Source organism: Epinephelus fuscoguttatus, linkage group LG19 (assembly GCF_011397635.1).
Source record: "Epinephelus fuscoguttatus linkage group LG19, E.fuscoguttatus.final_Chr_v1".
NCBI classification, from domain to species: Eukaryota; Metazoa; Chordata; class Actinopteri; order Perciformes; family Serranidae; genus Epinephelus; species Epinephelus fuscoguttatus.
Window position 1 is genome coordinate 37,217,437 of NC_064770.1, and position 21,411 is coordinate 37,238,847.

The following is a 21,411-nucleotide window of genomic DNA, read 5'->3' on the forward strand; positions in this document are numbered from 1 at the left end:
AAATCAGATTGACATTTTGTCCTGTACCTCATGCAGCTGTACAATCTCAGCCTCCAGACTCTTCAGTTTCTTCTCATTTTCCTTGGATATGGCGAAAATATCATCTCTAGAAGCACGGGCGTCTTCTAACTCTCGCTGGTAGTCCTTCATTTGGGCCTGACGGAAAAAACAAATGGCTGCAGTGCTCAGAATCAGAGTGGTTTGAATGGAGAATATGTGTGATTCAAACATTAAATCTGTACCTGTAACTTGCGCAGCTGTTTGATGGCTTCATCTCGAGCCTTGTTGGCTCCCTCTATGTGACCCTCTATATCCTTCAGATCCATCTCCAGCTTCTTTTTAGCAGCTACAGCCAAACCTCTCTGCTTCCTCTCGTCCTCCAGCTCTGCCTCCATCTCTCGCACCTGAGGGGGAGCCAGTGCAAGTTATTAGTGTGCTGGGCTTTAACTGTTAACTGTTGTTGTGTAATGTACAGTGTCTGATTCTGCACCTGCTTGACTAACGCTCTCTTCTTCTCGTCGTTCTGGTCGTCCCGGCCCTGGAGGTCTCTCTCATACTGGGCTTTCATGGCCTGCATGTTGACCTCCAGACGCAGCTTGGCGTCCTCTGTGGCCTGCAGCTCGTCCTCCAGCTCCTCCAGCTGAGTCTTCATCTCCTCCAGCTGCTGCTCCAGAGTACGCTTGGACTTCTCTAGCTCGTGGACCTGATGGGGAGGAGATAAACAGAAGGCGATCAGTGAGGCTGCTGCTGAACTGTCACAGCAACTCACACATGCTTTATTCATCCTAACACTCACGTTCTTGCCCACGTCGTCCTTGGAGCTCATCAGATCTTCCATTTCGGCACGAAGCTGCTTGTTAACCCTCTCCAGCTCCTCTTTGGCCTCCAGCGCCTCGTCCAGAGCTCTGGCCATAGACAGAGCTTTGGTCTCCTTCTCCCTGGCCTCAGCTTCAGCGCGGTCACGCTCTTCAGCGTAACGGGCTGATATGCTCTTCTCTTCAGCCAGCATCTGCAGAGCAGGACGACATCAGATTGTTTATGAAAATTACTTGTGTAATTTGGAATTATGGTAGTGATATTGTCTCCTGAAGTGTATCTAAACTGCAGAGACAGAGGATTAAATTGTTGTATTTCAAAATAGCTCTAAAGGCCCAGACACACAAAACTGACATTAAAGAACAAGCGGCAACAAAGGCGGACTGGTGCATCACCAAAACAACCGGACTGAGACCTTCTTGAAGAGGTGGTCTCAGTCCGGTTCCAAAGGAACTCTGGTGCGGTTGGTTTGTGGTGAGAAGGTGTTCCGACCTGGATGTGAAGCAACTGCAGTCACATGACACATTGTTTGGGTTAAACATGAGCATGTTACAGTCCTGGAGGATTATTAATGTGCACCTCCTCCTGTACTGCCTTAATATGCACATTCAGCACATCCAATGCATCAAAACATTGTTTTCTAGTTGGAGCCGCGTTTGCCTCATTTTCAAACTGTATGGTTTGACTAAAATGAACAATGACAGCAATATAGTCCACGATGAGCAGCGCTAAAATCAACCTGCGTAGTTGTCCCTCCATTGTGACATTAGAAAGTGTCACATTTATCTTGCAAGTGTACTCTTCTTCAACGTTTGCTTTACTTCCTGGATTTTTCCCACATGGAAATTCTGACCAATGATCTGGTGTAAGCAAGACCACTCTGAAAGCTCTAACTCTCCATACCAGCAGGCGGCGGTAGTCTGTATTCTTCATTCAAGGGAAACCAGAACGTCAGGACAGCTTCAAGATGCTAGTTAGCCAGTTAGCACATTAACAACACAACCCAGCGCTGAAAGAACAAAGGATATTTACTGTGCACCAGCGAATAATAACACAAAAAGTTAAGAGATGTTTCTGCTACAGAGCTCAATGGCTAAAATAATAATCGTAGCTAATAAGTTTGTTTCAACCTTATGCCCTTTTGACTTAAGCCAATTGTTTACTTTCCTCACTTCAGTTTCTCCCTGCTGCAGTGAGCTTAACTGCAAATCAGAGTGATTTCATTCAACGACGGGCTCCGCCATCGGACGCTGATTCAACACGCTGAATCAGCCAAAAAGCAGCCGAAAAGGACCAACTAGTACCAACGGTTTGGGACACAACATGAAGACTAGTGCGCCAGATGCTCACCAACAGCCCAACAATGACCAGTGGCTGACCGCCAGCTTGGCACATCAGGGCCCTAAGACAAACTTCCAAACTCACTCCATCCACAGTTGTTTTCCAGAAGAAATATCTTTAAAACCATCTTTAAAGTGCGCCCTCACCTGGTCAAATTTCTTCTGCTTCTTCTCCAGGTTGGAGACGATCTGTCTCTGGTGATCCAGGTCTACAGTCAGATCATCCAGCTCCTGCTGCAGACGGGTCTTTGTCTTCTCCATCTTCTCAAAACCGATGGTCTTCTCTTCCAGACGCTGGCTGGCCAGCTCCAGGTCCTTCTGCAGCTTCTTCTTCATCTCCTCCAGTCCCTCTATTGTTCCAACGTCATCCTCCAGCTTCTTCTTGCTCTCGGACAGCTAAAACAAAACAAGCATCATTCAGAATTCAAAAAAGGCGTTCTTTAAACATTGTTTCCTGCACCTGTTATCACACGTCCTACCTGAGCCTGTAGAGTCAACATCTGCTTCTCCAGGTTCTTGCGCGCCTCCTCATCTTCCTCCTGCTGCTCCTGCAGAGCGCTCTTCTCCTCCTCCAGCTGGCGTATACGACTGCTGAGGTTCAGCTTCTGACGAGTCTCCTCCTGGAGCAGCTCCTACATGAAAAAGTGTCCAGTTAGAAGTTAGTTTAACAGAAAGGATGCATTAAGAGTGGATGATGAGTCATAATCAAACTTCACTGTACGTCACCTGTGTGTCTTGTAGCTGACTTTCTAATCCAGAGACGTCTTTGGTCGTCTTGATAACTTTCCTCTCTGCATCCTCCAGCAAGGTGGACACATTGTCCAACTCAGTCTGTATGAAGAGGCACCAAGGTGAAAACATGATTTGTATATGTTTGTATTTGAATAAAAATGAGCTTCACAAACAAAGAATGCAATCAACTATATTGATGTATTTCATTAAGAATGAATTATTATATTATTTAATACATTATTAGTAAATTACAATAACTAACATGAACTTGTACATGAACATGCAATTGTACCAAATTACTAAACTGTTCCCCGACGAATTCCAACAAACAGAATGCTTGCAATGTTGACTGATACTGTTTTGATAAATGGTCCCATTAAACCACACAACCAGGTAATGTTAGCTGTCTGAGCACTTTAATGGAGAGCTTCACCGCTAATGGATGACTTATAATTTTCAGCAGCTAAACTCAGACAAGACAGAAGTAATTATCTTTGGCCCTGATCACCTAGCAAGGAAATTACAACCGTTTATTAGTCCTCTGGCAGCTATTATAAAATCTACAGTGAGACATTTAAGCATCACTTTTGATTCTCAGTTGAACTCTGAACCACGTGTCAATAATCTCATTAAATCCTGCGACTTCCACTTGAGAATTATTATCGAAATCAAATCAGCTTTGTCTTTTTCTGACCTAGAAAAGCTTGTTCATGCTTTTGTATTTCTGCGCCTCAACTACTGCAATGCACTGTTTACGTGCCTCAGTAAATCTTTAGTAGCTCGGCTTCAAATGGGGCAGAGCGCTGCAGCTCATAGTTCAACTGGGACAAATCATAGGTCACATATCAGCCCAATTCTCGCTTCCTTCCACTGGTTGCCAGTTAACTTCAGCATTAATTCTAAGATTCTTTTAATAACTTTTAAAACTCAACATGGTTTAGCACCAATTTATATAGCTGAGCTTCTGACTACCTACCCTCCAAGTCGTGACCTGAGATCTTCAAGCCTACCCTCGCTAGTCGTCCCTAGATCAAGGCTGGTAACTAATGGTGATCAAGTTTTTGCCATCAAGGCCTCAAGGCTCTGGCATTATCTGCCTGAGCAGATTACGCTGGCTAGCACATCACCCACATCATCATTGCTTAAAACATAGCGCTGCATGGTGGTGTAGTGGTTAGCACTGTCGCCTCACAGCAAGAGGGTTCCTGGTCAGGGAGCTCTTCTGTGTGGAGTTTGCATGTTCTCCCCGTGTCAGCGTGGGTTTCCTCCAGGTGCTCCAGCTTCCTCCCACAGTCCAAAGACATGCAGGTTAATTGGTGACTCTAAATTGTCCGTAGGTGTGAATGTGAGTGTGAATGGTTGTCTGTCTCTATGTGTCAGCCCTGTGATAGTCTGGCGACCTGTCCAGGATAGCATATGGTTACCATGGAGATGACTGAAACCTTTTTGAGGCATATGTTGAAAATGCGCGCAGCTTTTATCTCCGTCGAGAGACACTCATTAAAACTGGCGAGCGCCCTAAATCAGGCTTTTCTTTCCCCCCCAAAGAAGAGGAGCATTATGAATCTGGAAGTGTCAAGAAATTTTTATTCATGAGAATATTTTTTTGTAGTTTCAAGTTTCAACCTAAAAACCCAGGAATTACATCACTATTTTGGGGGAATACAAAAACTAATCCAAATAAAAGTGGTTATGAATGTATTCAGGACAAAAACAAAAGTCTCAGTGTAACTAATTCCACTGTGTGTGTGCATCTTCGCCCCTCACCTGTAGTTTGTGTGCACGTTCCAACAGTTCCCCCTTGGCCCTCTCTCCCTCAGTGACCCTGGCCATGAACTCCTGCAGCTGACCCTCCAGCTTCTTCCTCTTGTGTTCAGACTCCGCCTTTGCCTGTTGCAGGCCCTTGACCTCGCAGGCCAGCTCCTTGTTGGCACTCTCCTGGCTCTGCTTGGTCTTTTCCAGGTTGGCCTTGAACTAGACATTAAACATCAGTGTGGTCAGATGATGAAGAGATGTCACTTTCTCTTTCGTAGATTTGATAACAGACTGTGGAAAGGTATGTTACCCTCTTGGCCTGCTCCAGCTGTTCAGACAGCTCCTCCAAGGCGGTGGCATGCCTCTGTCGCATCTCCTGGATCTGAGATTCATGGTTTTTAGTCTCCTCATCGATGGTCTTCTTCAGCTCTGCAACCTCCTGTTCTCGCTTGGTCCTACAGAGGAGTGGAACACAGAGAAGTCTTAACCTTCCACTTGACTTTAATAACAACTACTGGCTTAATGTCCAACTGTCTATGGTATTCATGTAAAATAAGGGAGAGTAAAACGCAGAGGGCTGTACCGAAGTTCCTGCTGGGCAGCGGTTGTATCAAGGGTGTCCTCCAGTTCAGTCTTAAGGGCCTCAAGCTCTTCACTCAAGTCCCTCTTGAGTTTCTCAGCCTTGTTTCTGGCCACTTTCTCCGACTCGAGGTCCTCCTGCAGCTCAGACAGCTGGGCCTGCAGCTCCCTCACCTGTTTCAGAGCGTTGTTCTTCTGGCCAATCTCGTCCTCGCCCCTGTTCACCACACAGAACGTGCAACAGAATCTTAGATAGAAAGTGGGCACAACAATGTGACTGTGAGGTACGATACTGAAAGATCATATAAAAGGCATTTGCAAAAATAAAACCTGGAAACTCAGTGCAATCATTTCACGTGTAAATACCTCATGAATTGTGTTCTATTAATGAATATTTGCATTCCTACAGAGTGGCACATCTGGCCCCGCCCCTCATACATGCATCAGTGACGAATGTCTTCATCTTATTGCAAATTAGAAACAGAGATGGTGAGATAAAAACTGTACAAGACAGTGTTTATGTAACCTAAATAAACAAGAAACATATCTCCTTAATTTCTCAGACAGCAGAACAGTTAATGTCTGGGCTTATCAATATTACAGTCTTTAATAATTCGGCCCCAGGGCCCATTTAATACTGGATTAATACCCATCCCTACCCGAGTCAACTCTTCTATTGTGTCTAGACTCCACTGGGTGGCAGCAGAGACACTGTCTCAGAGCAGTTGATGCTCGGTGATCACATTCCAACAAACCAAATGTGGGACAAAGAGAGACAAGGACATGTTGCAGATGCTGAGAGGTAATAATTTTTGATATCATATCTATGTGACTCAAAATAAACCAACAGTCCAGCAGGCAGATGAAAATATTGTCCGTTTCTGCAAACCATGAATACATTACATTTGTACGTGTCACATGTGTTGCATCAACATTTGTCAGTGACATAGTGCATGAGCTGATGCTGTTGGGAGGTGGAGGGGATGGTGGATGGTGTGCCACCTAGGCGAGACGCATGCCAAGCTGCAAACCACTGTTCAAGACCAGCAAATAACAAAACCCTTTCAGCAGCTTTTTGGCCACCACACGTGGCTGCTTTTTACTGAGACATCACTGTTTCCAGCAGGGATGGTGCCGCCAAAAGCCAAAAACATGATCTTTTCCTAACCATTACCAAGTAGTTTTTGTGCCTAATCTTAACCACGTTAACCACAGCATTGTTGAAATGTGTCAACGCATCTGCTACATTGGTAACTATTTGCCTCCAAGAACACTGCGATCATCTGCTGCTGGTTTGTTGGAGGTTCAAGAATGCATCCTTTAGCCCCATTTCCACCAAACACTTTTGGTATAGTACCTGTGGAACCAAAAGTAACCCTTCAGACATGGTACCTGGACCCTCGGTCCCTTAAATGTGACTTGGATAAAACTGATTGAGTTGCGTGAGAGCTTGTAGATGGATGTTTTGCTGTTGTTGAGAATCTAGCCTGGAAATCCAGACCCAAATCTAGAAAGATTTAGGGTCTGGCTATGAGTAATGCAAATGGCCCAACTCGAGGGGCGGCACCCAGCATGAATTTGTAAATATCACTGCATGCAATTGGATAACACTACGACCAATCAGAACAATACACAGGGTGACGTATCCAGAGCTTAGCTACCAGCAGAGCTAACTGGTAGATTAGACTCTTGCTGTATCCGGTCGGCAAAACAGCAAAAACGTCCTTCTTGCAAAGGAAAGATTCGAGTGCCGTCTTCTGTTCCTCTTTTAGAGAAAAAGCCAAGTCTAACTCGTTCATTGTAGCGGCCAAAGCCGTTTCAAACAACTGGTGTTCATCCGTAACCATCTTGCAATGTTTACTGACTGATTCCGGACTTCGTTGTCGCAGCGCTGTCGTCATCTGTTTAGCTCGCCTCTGGCCCGCCTATATCAGATACACCGATGTGATTGGTGCAGCTCGGCTCCAACGGCATGGGTAATGAGCATCATTACTGATTGCCAGAGTGACTCGCTGAGCAAATTCCAATTGTGCTCTTGCGAGAACTCTGGATTTCAAGGGTAGAAAGAATCCTCTCTGTTTTTGGATTCTTTATTCACCGTGGAGACATGCCTTCCTTTAATGAAACTTGGCTGCCTGTTAAGCCCCGTTTCCGCCAAACACTTTTGGTATGGTGCCTTTGAAACCAACAATAAACCTTCGGGCATGGTACTCACTGCTCCGTCCAGCACTCGCTGTATTTCCCCATCAGCAGTGACAAAGATGTCAAAATCAGAACATCATCTCAGTATGTGGGACGTGGGACGAGAGATGATAATGCTACGTAGTCTCACTTAAAGTGGAACATTAGATGATGCCTACAGCTGTGTTTTGGTGGATATTCCTATAGGAGCTGCATGCTGCACAGACCACCTATCAGCATGGACCCACAAGTTACATGCACACCACTAACAGGGTCGCACATCACAAACACATTCCAGAGCAGTGAGAGTTAGTCAATAAATACAGGGAACAATAACTAAAAGCTTAAAGGATTTTTTTTTTTTTTACAACATGATAAGTTGTACACTCGTCTGTGTTGTCACTGCTATAAAATGTTCAATATAAAACGGCAGGTGTGAATGTATCCTGCACCAGTGTTTAGTGTGATGACTGATCTGTACAGCTATGTAGCGCTGATCTCAGACTGACTCACATCACGAAGCAGAAGCTCAATGACTCAAAACTCTAGCAGACATATTGAGCTCACTCACACACACACACACACACACACACACAGTTATGTCATACTGAGCTGTGGTGTTTTATTCTCTTGTACGGCGGTCCCAGTATCTCCTACCTCGCCTGCATCATCTGCTGCTCATCTTCCTTCTTGCCCAGCTGAATTTTCAGCTCCTCTGTCTGCACCTGCAGCTCGGCTATCTGGTCCTGCAAGTCGGACGTCTCCCCGTCCAGCTTCCTCTTAGCCTTCTCCAGCTCCTGACGGGTCTTCTCCTCCTTCTTCAGTCTCTCTGATTTATAAAAGACAGGATGCAATGGTTAAATGAAACACCAAGAAAGGTCTTTTCAATGGAGATGAATTCTAAACTCTACATGTCAATTATTTCGCTTCTTTACCCTCCAGGTCGACCATCATCATCTCCTGCTTGTTCTTGACCTTTCCCAAGTTCTTGGCTTTTTCTTCCTCTTCGGCTAGCATCGAGGTCATCTCACTGATTCTGTCGTCCAACAGCTTCTTTTCCTAAAGGAGAGATAAAGGCAGGTAAGCGCACAGCTAGCCTCTCAACTCAGCATCAACATCTGTTACTCACCCGGTGTTACGTTGAATTCGTGAAGACAATTTTGTTTTTCTTTCATGTCTCTACAGTGAATGAAGAATCCAAAACCAGAGGAAATTCTTGATGACTTTAGGTAAAAGGGGCTGACGTTTAACAACAGCAAAACTCAAAATATCTGTTAACAAACTCACACAACTTGTGCAGTAACATCAAAGTCTGGAGATACGACTGGATAAATGAGACTTGGATTAAAGTGCATGACTTTTACTTCAAAAAAAGAATTTGAAGAAAGAAACTGTTTTTGGTTTCTTCATTCACCTTGGAAACATACTAGAAAAAGTTTGATTCCTGAGTTCAACGTAACACAGGGTAAATAAATGACATACAAACAGACATTTTGGGAGGGTGATGTCTTTCTTTAATGATCTGCAACATTTGGCTCTGTCTTATTAAGCTGTGCAGTAAATGAGAAGACGTTCATCGAGACTGTGAGACCCTCAGAGCCTCCTCTTCTTTTTCACCTTGAGGAACTTGGAGTTCTGGTCTTCTAGTAGCAAAATGTCCTCTTCAAATTTCTTCATTTTGGCCTCAGCCGTCACTTTCTCCAGCTGCAGCTTCTGTCTGGCAGCCTCCTCCTCATCCAACTGTTCCTCCAGATCCTACACACACCAGAGTTTGATCATAGCAGCAAACATTTTTTTGTATTTAAGTAATTTGAAATAGTACTACTTTGAAATACATTTCCAAGAGTGAAGAATATTGTTTTTCAGCAAACAGCGTTTAGCACATCCCGAGGACACACCTGGATATGGGACTGCATCTTCTTCTTCTCGTTCTGCATGCCCTGGGTCCTCTCTTCTTCCTCCTCCAGCCGGGACTCCAGGTCATGAAGGATCTCCTCCAGCTCTTGCTTTTTGGAGGCCAGGCGAGCTCTCATCTCCTCAGCCTCTGCAAACAGCTCTGTCTCCGCCTGCAGCTGCTCTGCCAGGATGTTCTTCTCCTCTGTTAACTACACAGAGATAACAATATAACCTTCAGCTGTGCATCCTAAAAAAATAATCCACCATAATACGTTATTATCTGGTACCAAGGCTGCAGAGCTATCGCTGCGTTTGTAACTAACCTGCTGGTATTTCCTCTCCATCTCCACCAGCTCTCCCTCCACCTTGGTCTGCTTCTCCTTCACCTTGACCAGCTCCTCATCTTTAGCCTGCATCTCCTCCTCCTGCCGGGTCACCTGCAGCAGAGGCTTCACCTGCAGCCAGAGATGAGATTTCAGAGATTACTGGGAGATTAGTGACCTCTAGAGGCAAAAGCACCAAGGTACACACACTCCACACACGTACATGCACACAAGCACACACCTTGGTGAAGAGTCTCCACCACTGCCAGTGACGCAGCTTCAGGTAGGCTGCGCAGTTCCTCTGGAGAACCTTCAGAGCGCTGAGCTGCTGCTGCTTCTTAGCAAAGGCCCTGGAGCATTAGAGAGGAAGACAACAATGACGGAGTGAGACAGAAGTTATACAGAAATGACTCTACTGCCGCAGAAGAGAAGCCCTTACTTGCGTGCCAGATATCCCCGACACACGGCCTGGAAGTAAATGATGATGTCAGTGATCTTCAGATCCCTCTCTTCCTCCAGGTGGGCCAGGACTCCAGCCCTGAAGAAGATCTTACTCTGGCCAATACGGAACAGGTTGCCGTCCAGCTCCAGGGCTTTAATCTATCAAAGACAGAGAGACATTGAGGGGAAAGGAAAAGGCTGCTGGGGCTAACTGAAGGAGAAACTGCTTGGTGTAATTCGCAAAAAAAAATCCTTTTAATTTCGTGCTTCTTAATTCTCAAATGAATAACATTTTAAGATAAGCCTTTATTGTTCCTTTGAGGGGAAATTGATCATGTGCTTTTATTGAAAACGACAAATTTCTTACTCATAACTGTCCTCTGCATCACACGGTTGGATCGACTTTGATACTGCTGAAGCTTCCGAACTACTGCTCTTCTGTCATTTAAAATTCCTAACCAAAGTACAAGTTCCAGCACCTACTTAACTTTACATATCCCTCATGTACGCACTTATGGCAAACCATTTTAACATTTAATCGCTAGACTGGAGATTATGGTTGCAGCAATACACCGGTTTTAAGGTGTACCGTGATAAAGAAGTTGACGGTTATCATACCATTACATTTGCTTGTCTACGATAATAAAAAGCAACTGCACAGAGAATCTGCCCTTTATTTTAGTTATTTTCAACAATTTACAACATTAACAAAATGGTTTCAAGTTTCAGATACAGTAATAAAAAGTTATTATTGTTATCGTTATTGATTTTGCAATGAGGAAGACCTCCCCCAGGACGAACTTCGGCATCAAGTGGGGACAGGGCAGACTGCATGACCTGGACTTTGCGGAAGACCTGGCTCTGATTAGTCATACCCGCGTTGCACTCCAGGAGATGACCAGCAATCTCCAAGAGCACAGAGCAAAGGTTGGTCTACGGATCAGCCACGAGAAGACCAAGGCCATGATCGTTGGACAGGATCAACACCACCCATCACTCACTCTAGGCAAGTATGACATCAAGTACGTCGAGAACCTCACATTTCTTGGCAGCAACTTCTTGAGTACAGGAGATGTGGAGAAAGACGTACGAACGAGAATCGGCAAAGCAGCAGGAGTGTTCCAAAGGCTCCGCAACATATGGTCGTGCAGAGCTAGCACTACAGCCATCAAGCTACGCCTGTGGTCATTCCAACAGCAACCCATGCCTGCGAGACATGGATGAGGACTGCCAGCATTACCAACATGTTGGATGTCTTCCACCGACGATGCCTCAGAACCATCTTGAGGATCTCATGGTGAGACCACATCACCAATGATGAGGTGATGAGAAGGGCAGGGGTGGCGCTACTGTCTGACATGGTCTCTGACAGGAGAAGAGGAATGGCTGGACACGTACTGCGACTGCCAAGATAGAGACCGGCGAGTGTGGCAATGGACCGGGTGCCTTAGGGCGGCAAGAGGAAGAGAGGGAGACCAAAGAAGACGTGGAGACAGACATTTAAGGAAGACCTAAGCGAGGTGGGTGTCAGCTGGCACGGTGCAAGGAGGGTCGCCAGCGACGGAGCAAGTGGAAGGGACTCGTCGCCCAATGTTCCAATAGGAACGGGAGGAACTAAGTAATAAAATAATAATGTAATAAAAATAATAATAAAAAGCTTGGTCAACCAAAAAATAACCCTTGATGTGATGTCTGAGGCAGCGGTCGAGATCATTTCATTTGTCCTGAGTTGAGAAAGAAGTCCTTACCATCCTCTCACAGGCCTGTTTGCCATCCATGAAGCCTTTGGGAATGGCGTTCGGGGTGAGGATCTCATACCTGGACACAGAGCAGAGAGAATATCATAGATACCACATCCATCATCTTTGTTTTGTTAACCTGGTGAAAAAGGATACTGGTATATACAAGACATACATCATGTTAGACAAAGTAGAAAGGGGGGTAGATTTTATTCTCTTTAAACATGTTTATACACCATCTCTGTAATATTTAATTAATAACAAAGTGTATCTACTTATGGCAATAATCTTCTTCTATTTGTGTTTCATATCTACGTTGACATTATGACAGTACCTCTGTCTGAACTCCTGGAAGACGATGCGGTTGGGGAAGCCCTGTCTGCAGATACGAATCCCCTCCAGCACACCGTTACACCTCAGCTGGTCCAGAACCAGGTGGGGGTCCAGTTTACCAGCCTGGGGGTGGAGGAAGAAGAGGAGGGGGATGAAGAAGAGCAACATTTTAATGTATGCGTAAAGGTTCTGGGTAAATAAATTTCACTAAAACTTGAATACGCTGTATATTTGTTTGTGTTTAAGTGACAAACGCTGCATTATGTCTGTAGGATATAAACAGTCAGCGATGGACAAAGTACACAACTCTATTACTTGAGTCAAAGTGTAGATACTCCTGGTCAAATATTGCTCCAATACAAGTGACAGTTGCTGACTAAAATTATTACTTGAGGCAAAGAACTGGAGTATTGTTTGGTTTAGTTCAATCAAATTGAAGCTTGTTTGCCCCGAGTGCGGTTCGTTTGGGCAGGTGTGAACACAGCAGTCACATTCGGCTGTGCACCAAAACAACCGGACCGAGACCTTCTTGAAGAGGTGGTGATAGTGATGAAGAGTGAACTAGAAACTGTATTTGAAACCAAATCTCTGGCCTCACCAGGTCTTTATTTAGGGCAGCGGTTCTTAATCCAGCCGGTGCTGAGGTTCACTGTGACACTCACCCTTTTCTCGTGGTTTGGGATGATGCAGCGGACAAAGTTGGGATTGGTGTTCCTCAGTGTGGCCATCAGCTTCGATAACTGCTCCTTGTACAGCTGACCCACGGTGCGGAACATGCCCTTCTTGGTCTTGTAGGCGGCACCAAACGCCGTCTCGTTCATGCCCGCAACCTGGTCCAGACCCACGATTCTGTCAACTGGTGATGAAAAATGAGACGAAGAGAGAGGGAAGGAGATGTAGTGAATATGAAGAGAACAGCAAAACAAAGTGCTGTGCTGTTTACATGAATGTAGAAAAGAGAAAAGCCAATGACTTTGAGGCCTTTGATTTAAATCCAATGTGGATATTCATCAGGAAGTGTTGCCAATAACGGTTGAAATATTCAACTGAGCAGGTTTTGCTCTTTTCTAATTTGTGGTAAAGCATGAAGACAGACGATGGTGTCACACCAGCTGTGACCAGAGACCAGCAGCTGGTTTGATTTTATAGGCAACATAAGATAACACACAGAGGTTTCTCTCAGCCAGAAGTGGCGCACCGAGAAATGTTTCACACAGGTGGCCACTGAAAATGTTGGCGTGAGACACCAAAACCAAAACTATAACTGAATTTCAGGAATTCTGTTACAGTGTTTAAGTGTATGTTTAAGGCTGGCTGAGAACTATGTCAATTTGAGAGTTAAGGAATTACCTACTGATATATTTTGGTTTCTTATTTCACAGGTAATGTTACTTATTATCTGATGTTCATAGTTAACATTTTGAGTTTGACAACAATCCTGCTTTAATCTGACATGTATCTGTGTAAACATGTAACAGGCAATTAATTGTTCTTCAAATAGGCTGGTTATCATTTTCATTAACACTTCATAAGACAGCCCGAGTTTTAGAGTGTACCTCTCGCCCACTTTCCCGGGAGTTAGCGTATAACTCCCGGGAACTTACATGTACTTCCCCGGGAGTTAGAGCATAATTCCTCCCGGTCACTTACCACATACTTTCCCAGGAGTTAGAGTATAACGACACGTTCACTTGGCGCATGGGAAGTATATGCCAAGTGACCGCGTCAGTATACTCTAACTCCTGGGAAAGTATGTACCGGAGTACTGGAGAACGCTGTGGAGGTGTGACATTTTTTCTGCTGAGACACTTTGGTTGCGTCTGGTTGTTGTGATTCAGAATGTCCGCGGACGTAAACATGTTGGCACAAGGTTGAAGACTTGTTCTGGATGAGGGGAAGGCTGAAGCATGCAGGAAGAGAGGACGGACCTGCTGGTCTGTGTGGGTTCATGAGAGGAAACATAACATATATACAGTATATTAACGGATTTCTCTGCTGTTGTTGTTGTTCAGCACTTGTACATGTGAGATGTGACGATTTGTCTTTGCGGTATTTGTCCCTCCTACACAGCTGTGATTAAACAGCTGAAGGGACAAGCACAGGGTTTTTATCCAAAGCTGAAAATTTTTTGACTCTCAGTGCCCAGAAAATAACGCCCAACCGGACTGTAAAGAATTAAAAAAATATGCTGGCCTCAGAAAAAAAAAGCTCTCGTGGTCACGGCCCCTGATGTCAACCTCCAATTATTTTTGCCAGGGAGGAATTAATGGTGGGGGGATGGGGCACCAAATGTATCAGGGTGGCCATGGCCCCTCTTGGGTTTGATTTTGTCATTCAAAAAATATTTCAAAGCAGGATCTAACGGATTTGACGGAGTCCACCAAGCAGAAGTAAAGTATTTAAAACGGCGGTTCCCAACTGGTCCAGCCATGAGGTCCAGATATCTCTTATGTAATTTGTTCAAGGTCCAAACAGTTCAATGTATTCAGTACCATATTTGCATTTGGCCATTGAGTTATTGAGTTAGTCTGTTGTTTCTGTCATGTAACTGTCCGTTAGCCACTCACTCTATTGCAGGGATTGGCACTTCAAAGTAAAATCTCTGTGCCGGAAATTCATTGTACTTCAAAATAAAGTGTGTTTTTTGCAAACTTGGCATGTTAGCGAGTCACTTGTGGTCCAATCAGAATGGACCTGGGACCCACCAGTTGGGAACCGATGATTTAAAACAGCCAGGATACAAAAACGAACTTTTGAATATGAACTACACCCAATCGTATCACCGTGCATGCAGAAGGAATTGTGCATCTACTCTTTGACGAGAGGCTCATGACAGAATGTGATGTAAACATTAGTGGCGCCCTCCTTGGCCGAGCTGTTACGTTAGCTAGCTCAGTGGTGCTAGGTGAGCTAGCAGTAGATGCACGCTTCCTTCTGCACGTCTCACGCTCAGTAGAAAGAAAATAGCTCCGACGTGAAACTGCTCACAACAATATTTGTGGATTATCATGAGTAACTGGGTCATGATTTCTGCAGAGAGACATTGCTGTTGAGTTTTTCAAATGTATTTATTGGCACTTTGAGCACCACAAGCTGAGTGCCATCTAGTTTCATTATTAGGAGAGAAGGCAGACATCTCTACGGCTGACATCTCCAACACTACTACACCAAAACCATCTAGACTGATAAGAGGGAAAATATGATTTTTTTATTTGGGGGTTAACTGTCCCTTTAAACCTACTGCCACATGGCAGTAAAGCAGCACTGCGTAGCTTAGTTCCCTCGCCTTTGAATAAAAAATATTGACTTTGGATCAGATGTCTGGCGTGCAGGTTCCTCAGATGTTCCATCTTTTCAGTACTTATAAATGCCAGAGCGAAGTAAGCAAGAACTTAAATCAATTCTGGATCCACTTCCTCTTCATCCTCAAAACTAATATGGAAACTTTAGTCTCTCTCCATCTGATGTTCGCGCTGACGCACACACTCTGGGTTACACCTGTTGAATGCAAAAATTCTTCATTGTATAGTCACTAGGATAATTTTTAATCTAACTATCAGTGATAATCAGAGTGTATTTACCCTTTTTAGTTGTGGTGACACCTCCTCTATGCATGCCGTCCCATCGTCTGGTTTTCCTTATTTTATCCCTTTTAGTCCACAAAAATGTACAATTGTCCAAAAATTGCTTCAAAATCCATCTGATCGAGCAAATCTAAAATTTCCTGTCTCCAAGTTGCAGCCTTTTGTTTATTTTTGCATGATTACAGAAAGAAATAATCACTCAAGCAATAGTTGCTGGAATATTTAGAGTGGCAGTGAGCCACCAGCACTCATGGAAGAATGAAATGTTTCAGTATCAAAGGTTTTTGGAGCCATGCAAAGCCAGAGGGGAGTTTATTGAGGGGTGCACAGTGCAGCCAGGACAGGACAGGACAGGGAACCAGTGATCCCTCCGGTGCAGAGGATGAGGAGAAGCCAGTGGCACACAAAGGTTACTATCATTCACCTGGAGCTTCATGGAGCCCAGACACATTGTCATAGAAAGAGGCTCTCTGAAACGTCTGAATGTCTACAGCAACAGAGACACGGACAGAGAGAGAAGACAGAGGAGTGTGAGAGAGAAAAAAGTGGGCATGCTAACTCACACACCCATCATCCACACACCCACAAACACACACACATATTCATAAGCATTAATTAGCTGTTAAGAGGACTGGAGTAAATGTCAGTGTGTGCACTGTAATATCACAGTACATGCATATTATCAAAGCCTTGTTATTATTCAAAGCCAGTGCTGGGTTGTCTTAGCTGCACATTAATCAGGAGAAAGATTAGTCCAGAAAGTGTTATATAACCATTCTGCTCTCCATCCAACCTGTCTGTGATTCCATGAAAAATAACTGAAATTATCATTATAAAAATCATGGCTCCCATCTAATTAAATCAATCAACAGTTTACTCCTCGCTGGGGGAGAAAATACAGGATTAGCAATAAAGCTGTCACTCAGCGGTGAAGAAATAAAGTCCTCGCTGTGGTTTACCTCGCTTACACTTCCCACACCAGAGAAACATGACGCTGCACTGCTGAATGAAACTCAAGACAGGAAGTGCAAGCGAAGAGACAGTGTAGTTACCCTCGTCATTAAATACGACAGTCAGTTGTTTCTAATGTGCTTTTATTGGCGGCTCTGGAAGCCTGCTTTAAAACACAGCTGTACTTTGAGCGAAATGCTAACACCAACGTGCTAACATACCCAAATGCTAACATGTTTCGCAGGTATAATGTTTACCATGTTCACCATCTTAAGACTGATCTATGGTCGGGCGCTTGACAATTTTGACAAGTCAACACTTGTCAAAATTGGTAGAAATGTAACAGTCGGACGTTGCTTTTTAATTTATGTATCAGCAAAAGGTTTTAAGTCGTCTCCATGGTAACCAGAGACCCCTTGCATTTCTTTGCAGTATGAGGCCCAGATCACTCAGAAAGTGTTTTGCAGGTTGCAGTTTTTGGTTGAGGGTGAGAGGCTGTCAGCAGATAAACAGAGATCTGTGTGGGTACATGAGACCCTAAAAAAGAGGCTGGATCATGGGGAGTACCACCAGTTGGTCCAGGAGCTTCTCCTCCATCATGGACGTCAGATTTTAGGATGACTCAGGGGCAGTTTGACAACCTGCTGTCTATCATCAGGCTGTATAGCTCTGGGTATCCAGCAACCACTACCACCAGTTTCTCCTCCAGTGTTTACCAGCTGTAGACTTGTTGTCATGACAACCACAGAAGGCCCGCCTCTCAAATCATCTGGTTGGACAATGGGGAAAAAGATGACGTGGGGCACTTTTCCACTTTGAGTTGAAGCTTTTTAAACTCGAGGAGTACAGAGCACTCTGGCACAGGAACGTGAGGCATGTAGCAACACAAAACACAGCGAGCAAAAAGCTTAATTATTATTAAAATCAATTACAAAAGCTGCCTCCAGCTGCTAGAACGCTTTCTGTGTGATCAGGGCCTGGGTCTATTTCTACAATGTTTCGTGAAGCGTAATCTGCACAAACAGCTGTTTAAATCCCACAAATATCCCGCTGTATATGCGTCTTTATTAACCAAATATTCGTTGCTGGGTGCAGGTCAGAGTCGGTGTGGATTGAAAACTGCTATCTCCATGGCGACATGGTAACACTTCCGATCACATTACACGACAAAATATGACTTCTACAACATGACACAATTCCCTAGCTGGGTGTCATGAAAGAAAAATGTGGAGCTAAACTTTTATCTGTTAAAAATACGTCATTTCTGTCGAGAAACACACATCAAAAGTGTTGAGCCCCCTACTGTAAATCAGACTTTAGTTTAATGTGTTACAAAGCTAACAACTGTCAATTAGCATTAAACACAAAGTACAGCTGAGGCTGACGGGAGCGTCATTAGTTTTGCTGGTATTTGGTCATAAATCTAAATATTGTACAAATGAGCATTTTGACCTGATGATGAAAACTAAACACCAAAATTGTCATACTGAAGGGAACGTGAACATCTGCACCAAATTTGATGACAATCTGCTGCTAGCTAAAGCCCCAGAAGAGAGTGCTGTAAATGCTTTTCTTTTTGTGTCTCATCTGCTCAATTAACAGTAAGTATGGTGTCTAACATCCTCCTGGACTTAAAAGGATAAAAACAGGTTTATTCAGAAGTCATACAGCAGATTAAATTGTACATCATCAATATGTTTTTGAACAGTTAAAAGCTCAGTGAGCTCCTACACAGAAAATAAACTACTAAGAGACTCACCATCTTTCCAGAGCTCAGCCACAAACTTGTCAGTTGACTGGTGCAGCAGCGTTGCCACGTTGTCATTTAGGGGATCCATGTTCTTCATGAGCCATTCATCAGCTTTATAGTCCACCTGAAGAAACACAGAAATATATCACTGTTAGTTTAGTGGTTGGACAACAAAATGGTCTACTGTGTTTCCATCAAAAATCTCAAACACTGACAGACTGAGCATTAAGAAATCCTACAGTATAGTTTATCCTGACAAATATTTATTATAAAATATTTTTAAGACAGTGACCTGCATTTTAACAGGCTACCACGTAATGTAATGTATAAACCAACAATGACTATGCACAAGGTTTGGTATCCCAACAGCAAAAAGGAAAATGGACTTTGGCATCCAATCATTTTTAATGTCTTCCATACCACGGGCATGCCGGCAACATACCAACCTTATCATGCTAGCTTGTAGAGAAGGCTTGTAGTAATGCTATTTTTGTCTTTTGTATTTGAATATTTCTACATGCTAGGGTCCATGAACATATTTGTAATTGCATAAATTGGGTCTGACTAGAAAGCTGAGACTCAATTAGCCAAATTTTATGCATGATGATGTTTGTCCTAATAGCAGCCATTTCACTATAGAAGTCATTGTGTAAAATGACCTATTGTGGCTCCTAGGATAATCACAACCTCATGAAACTTTACAGTCACAAGCTACAGACCTCTGGCATTCAGAGGATGTTTGGCTTTCTTAGCTGTATTGACAACAAGGAGGTTTCTCAGCAGTTTCCAGAACAGCAGTGCTCGTCATCCAAGCGCCGAAAAAAAAAAGAGCAAATCTTACAGAAATTTCCAAAAGTTTTGATAGCAAATCACAGTATTGATTCTTCTAAGGTGTTACTCAAGGTCTTGGTGTCTTCATGTGGTACGGAGGGATTTTTGACCTTTTTTTTTTTTTTTTTTTAATCAATTCTCAAGTAGGAAAAACCAACCCCAAAATTGCTGCAACAACTTATGCAACATAATTGAGCAGAAACAGCATCATATACCTCTACCCTAATATTCTAAGCTCCTATCTTACTATATAATGACCAACACTCTGTTTGTGTCTGTTCCACATTTTTCTCCTCACTGACTTGGTCAATCCATATGAAATTTGGCACAGTGGTAGAGGGTCATGGGAGGATGCCAATGAAGCAATATTACATCAATTGGCCAAAGGGGGGCGCTATAGCAACCCATTGAAATGTCAAACTTTGAATGGGCATATCTCATGCCCCGTATGTCGTAGAGACATGAAACTTTGCACAGAGATGCCTCTCCTCATGAGGAACACATTTGCCTCAAGAACCCATAACTTCCGCTTATATAGATTTTCCGCCATTTTGAATTTTTTGAAAAACACTTCAAATGGATCTCTTCCTAGGAAGTTTGAGCGATCTGCATGAAACTGGGTGAACATAATCTAGGGAGCAATATCTAAAGTTCCCTCTTGGCAAAAGTTGGAAAACTTACTAAAACTGAGCTTCTATAAGGCAATGACTTTAACTATCTGCCTTTCAACGTGCTACCTCAACTACTAATGTACAGTTTTAGCTAGCAATTGTACTATCAAATTCATAAAAACTCTGTCTGAATACATTGCTCTTCTTAATGGGTTCAGTTGACTATTTAATCTAATAATAATTATTGCTAATTAATACTAATTATTTTAACTATTTAATGTGAAACTGTACGTGGGCAACTGTGCACTCAATGGGTATGGACTAGTACACTCTAAACTTTCAAAGTTTAAATAGGTACCTAAGTAAAACATAATGTTTATTACAGACTTATAACTAGAAAAACTGACACAGTGCTGAGCTGCATCTCAAATTAATCTTCAGTTTCACAGCTTTTACATGATTTATATGTCTATGGCACACACTGTTGACCTGCCATCTCCCACTTGCTCCGACATACGTTGTAGATTTACTTGCGCCCTATGAGCCTCGCCGCTGCCTGCCTCAGGTAGGACCCTCCTAGCTGTTCCTACATCTCGCCTCGTAACAAAAGGAAACTAGGCATTTTGAGTCAGAGCCTCGCAGCTGTGAAACTTAAGTTAGCAAACTCAGTGTCTTTGTTTAATACTTTTAAGGGAATTCTTTTTCTTTTTTTTTTTTTTTTTTTTTTTACAGTAAATCTGTGGTGTGTCTAGTTTTTATCCATCTTTTATCAATTTTATTATTTATTCAATTATTTATTAGTGTCTGATTATCTGGTCTCAGCCTATGTTTAATGTTTTTATTGTTTTTTTTGTCTAGATCTATTTGTCTCACAAAGCACTTTGTAACTGTGTTATGAAAAGTGCTATACAAATTTAGTTTATTAATATTATTAAGATCCCGCTCCCTCCTAAAAAAGACAATATCGGGTTTGTGGTAGGGAGGAGCGGAGTGGAAGTGGTTAAGAAAAAATGCACTTAAAGACAACTGTCTCTCAGTATCTGATGAACTGCTGCTGGTATGCTGCTTCACCTGTCTGCAGCTGTCAGTTAGATCTGGCTCTAATACAGTTTTCAAATAGCACACAGTTGTTTCATCTCAGCAGACGTGCAGTATGCGCAGTGTGGAAGCACACAATGAGTGATGGACAGTTAAGCAAATCAGTGACACGCGATACTTACATACTGGAGTATACCTCAGCTTGTTATATAATTACACCAGGATTAAAACAAAGACTTTATATAATGTGCACATCACATTCAACTGACAGCACAGTCAGGACTTTCTGGACCACAGTGTTCTGATGGGACTGAAACACGATGATGACTTTTACTTGGAAGTGTTGTCCAAACGTCGAGAGTACTATGAGGAGTGCTGGATTAGAGCAGGACATAATAAGTAATTGACACGGTCGGCAACCCGAGAAGAGGAATGTCAGATCTCCATATGGATTTCATCAGAATCCTGGAAAAGCAAACTCACAGTGTTTGCGCCTGTGTTCCTCTTCAGT

The 21,411-nt window shown here is 43.4% G+C and overlaps 1 protein-coding gene across 4 annotated transcripts in view; it reads right to left on the reverse strand.

The window, feature by feature from the left end:
* Positions 1–21,411, reverse strand: part of LOC125879050 (myosin-10-like) — a 101,560-nt gene that overhangs the window by 6,516 nt on the left and 73,633 nt on the right. For 2 of the 4 annotated variants that reach the window (XM_049560643.1, XM_049560644.1), the window contains 22 exons: positions 18,430–18,544; positions 16,144–16,206; positions 12,798–12,991; positions 12,137–12,258; positions 11,812–11,881; positions 10,062–10,222; positions 9,864–9,972; positions 9,623–9,754; positions 9,302–9,508; positions 9,021–9,158; positions 8,339–8,462; positions 8,061–8,232; positions 5,227–5,439; positions 4,954–5,098; positions 4,656–4,862; positions 2,883–2,987; positions 2,636–2,788; positions 2,304–2,552; positions 797–1,009; positions 491–703; positions 243–404; positions 28–156 (listed from right to left, as the gene is read on the reverse strand). In XM_049560643.1, coding sequence (XP_049416600.1) covers positions 28–156; positions 243–404; positions 491–703; positions 797–1,009; positions 2,304–2,552; positions 2,636–2,788; positions 2,883–2,987; positions 4,656–4,862; positions 4,954–5,098; positions 5,227–5,439; positions 8,061–8,232; positions 8,339–8,462; positions 9,021–9,158; positions 9,302–9,508; positions 9,623–9,754; positions 9,864–9,972; positions 10,062–10,222; positions 11,812–11,881; positions 12,137–12,258; positions 12,798–12,991; positions 16,144–16,206; positions 18,430–18,544 — 3,396 coding nt within the window. The remainder of the gene's footprint in view (positions 1–27; positions 157–242; positions 405–490; positions 704–796; positions 1,010–2,303; positions 2,553–2,635; positions 2,789–2,882; positions 2,988–4,655; positions 4,863–4,953; positions 5,099–5,226; positions 5,440–8,060; positions 8,233–8,338; positions 8,463–9,020; positions 9,159–9,301; positions 9,509–9,622; positions 9,755–9,863; positions 9,973–10,061; positions 10,223–11,811; positions 11,882–12,136; positions 12,259–12,797; positions 12,992–16,143; positions 16,207–18,429; positions 18,545–21,411) is intronic. The other 2 variants (XM_049560646.1, XM_049560645.1) reach the window with 1 other exon arrangement.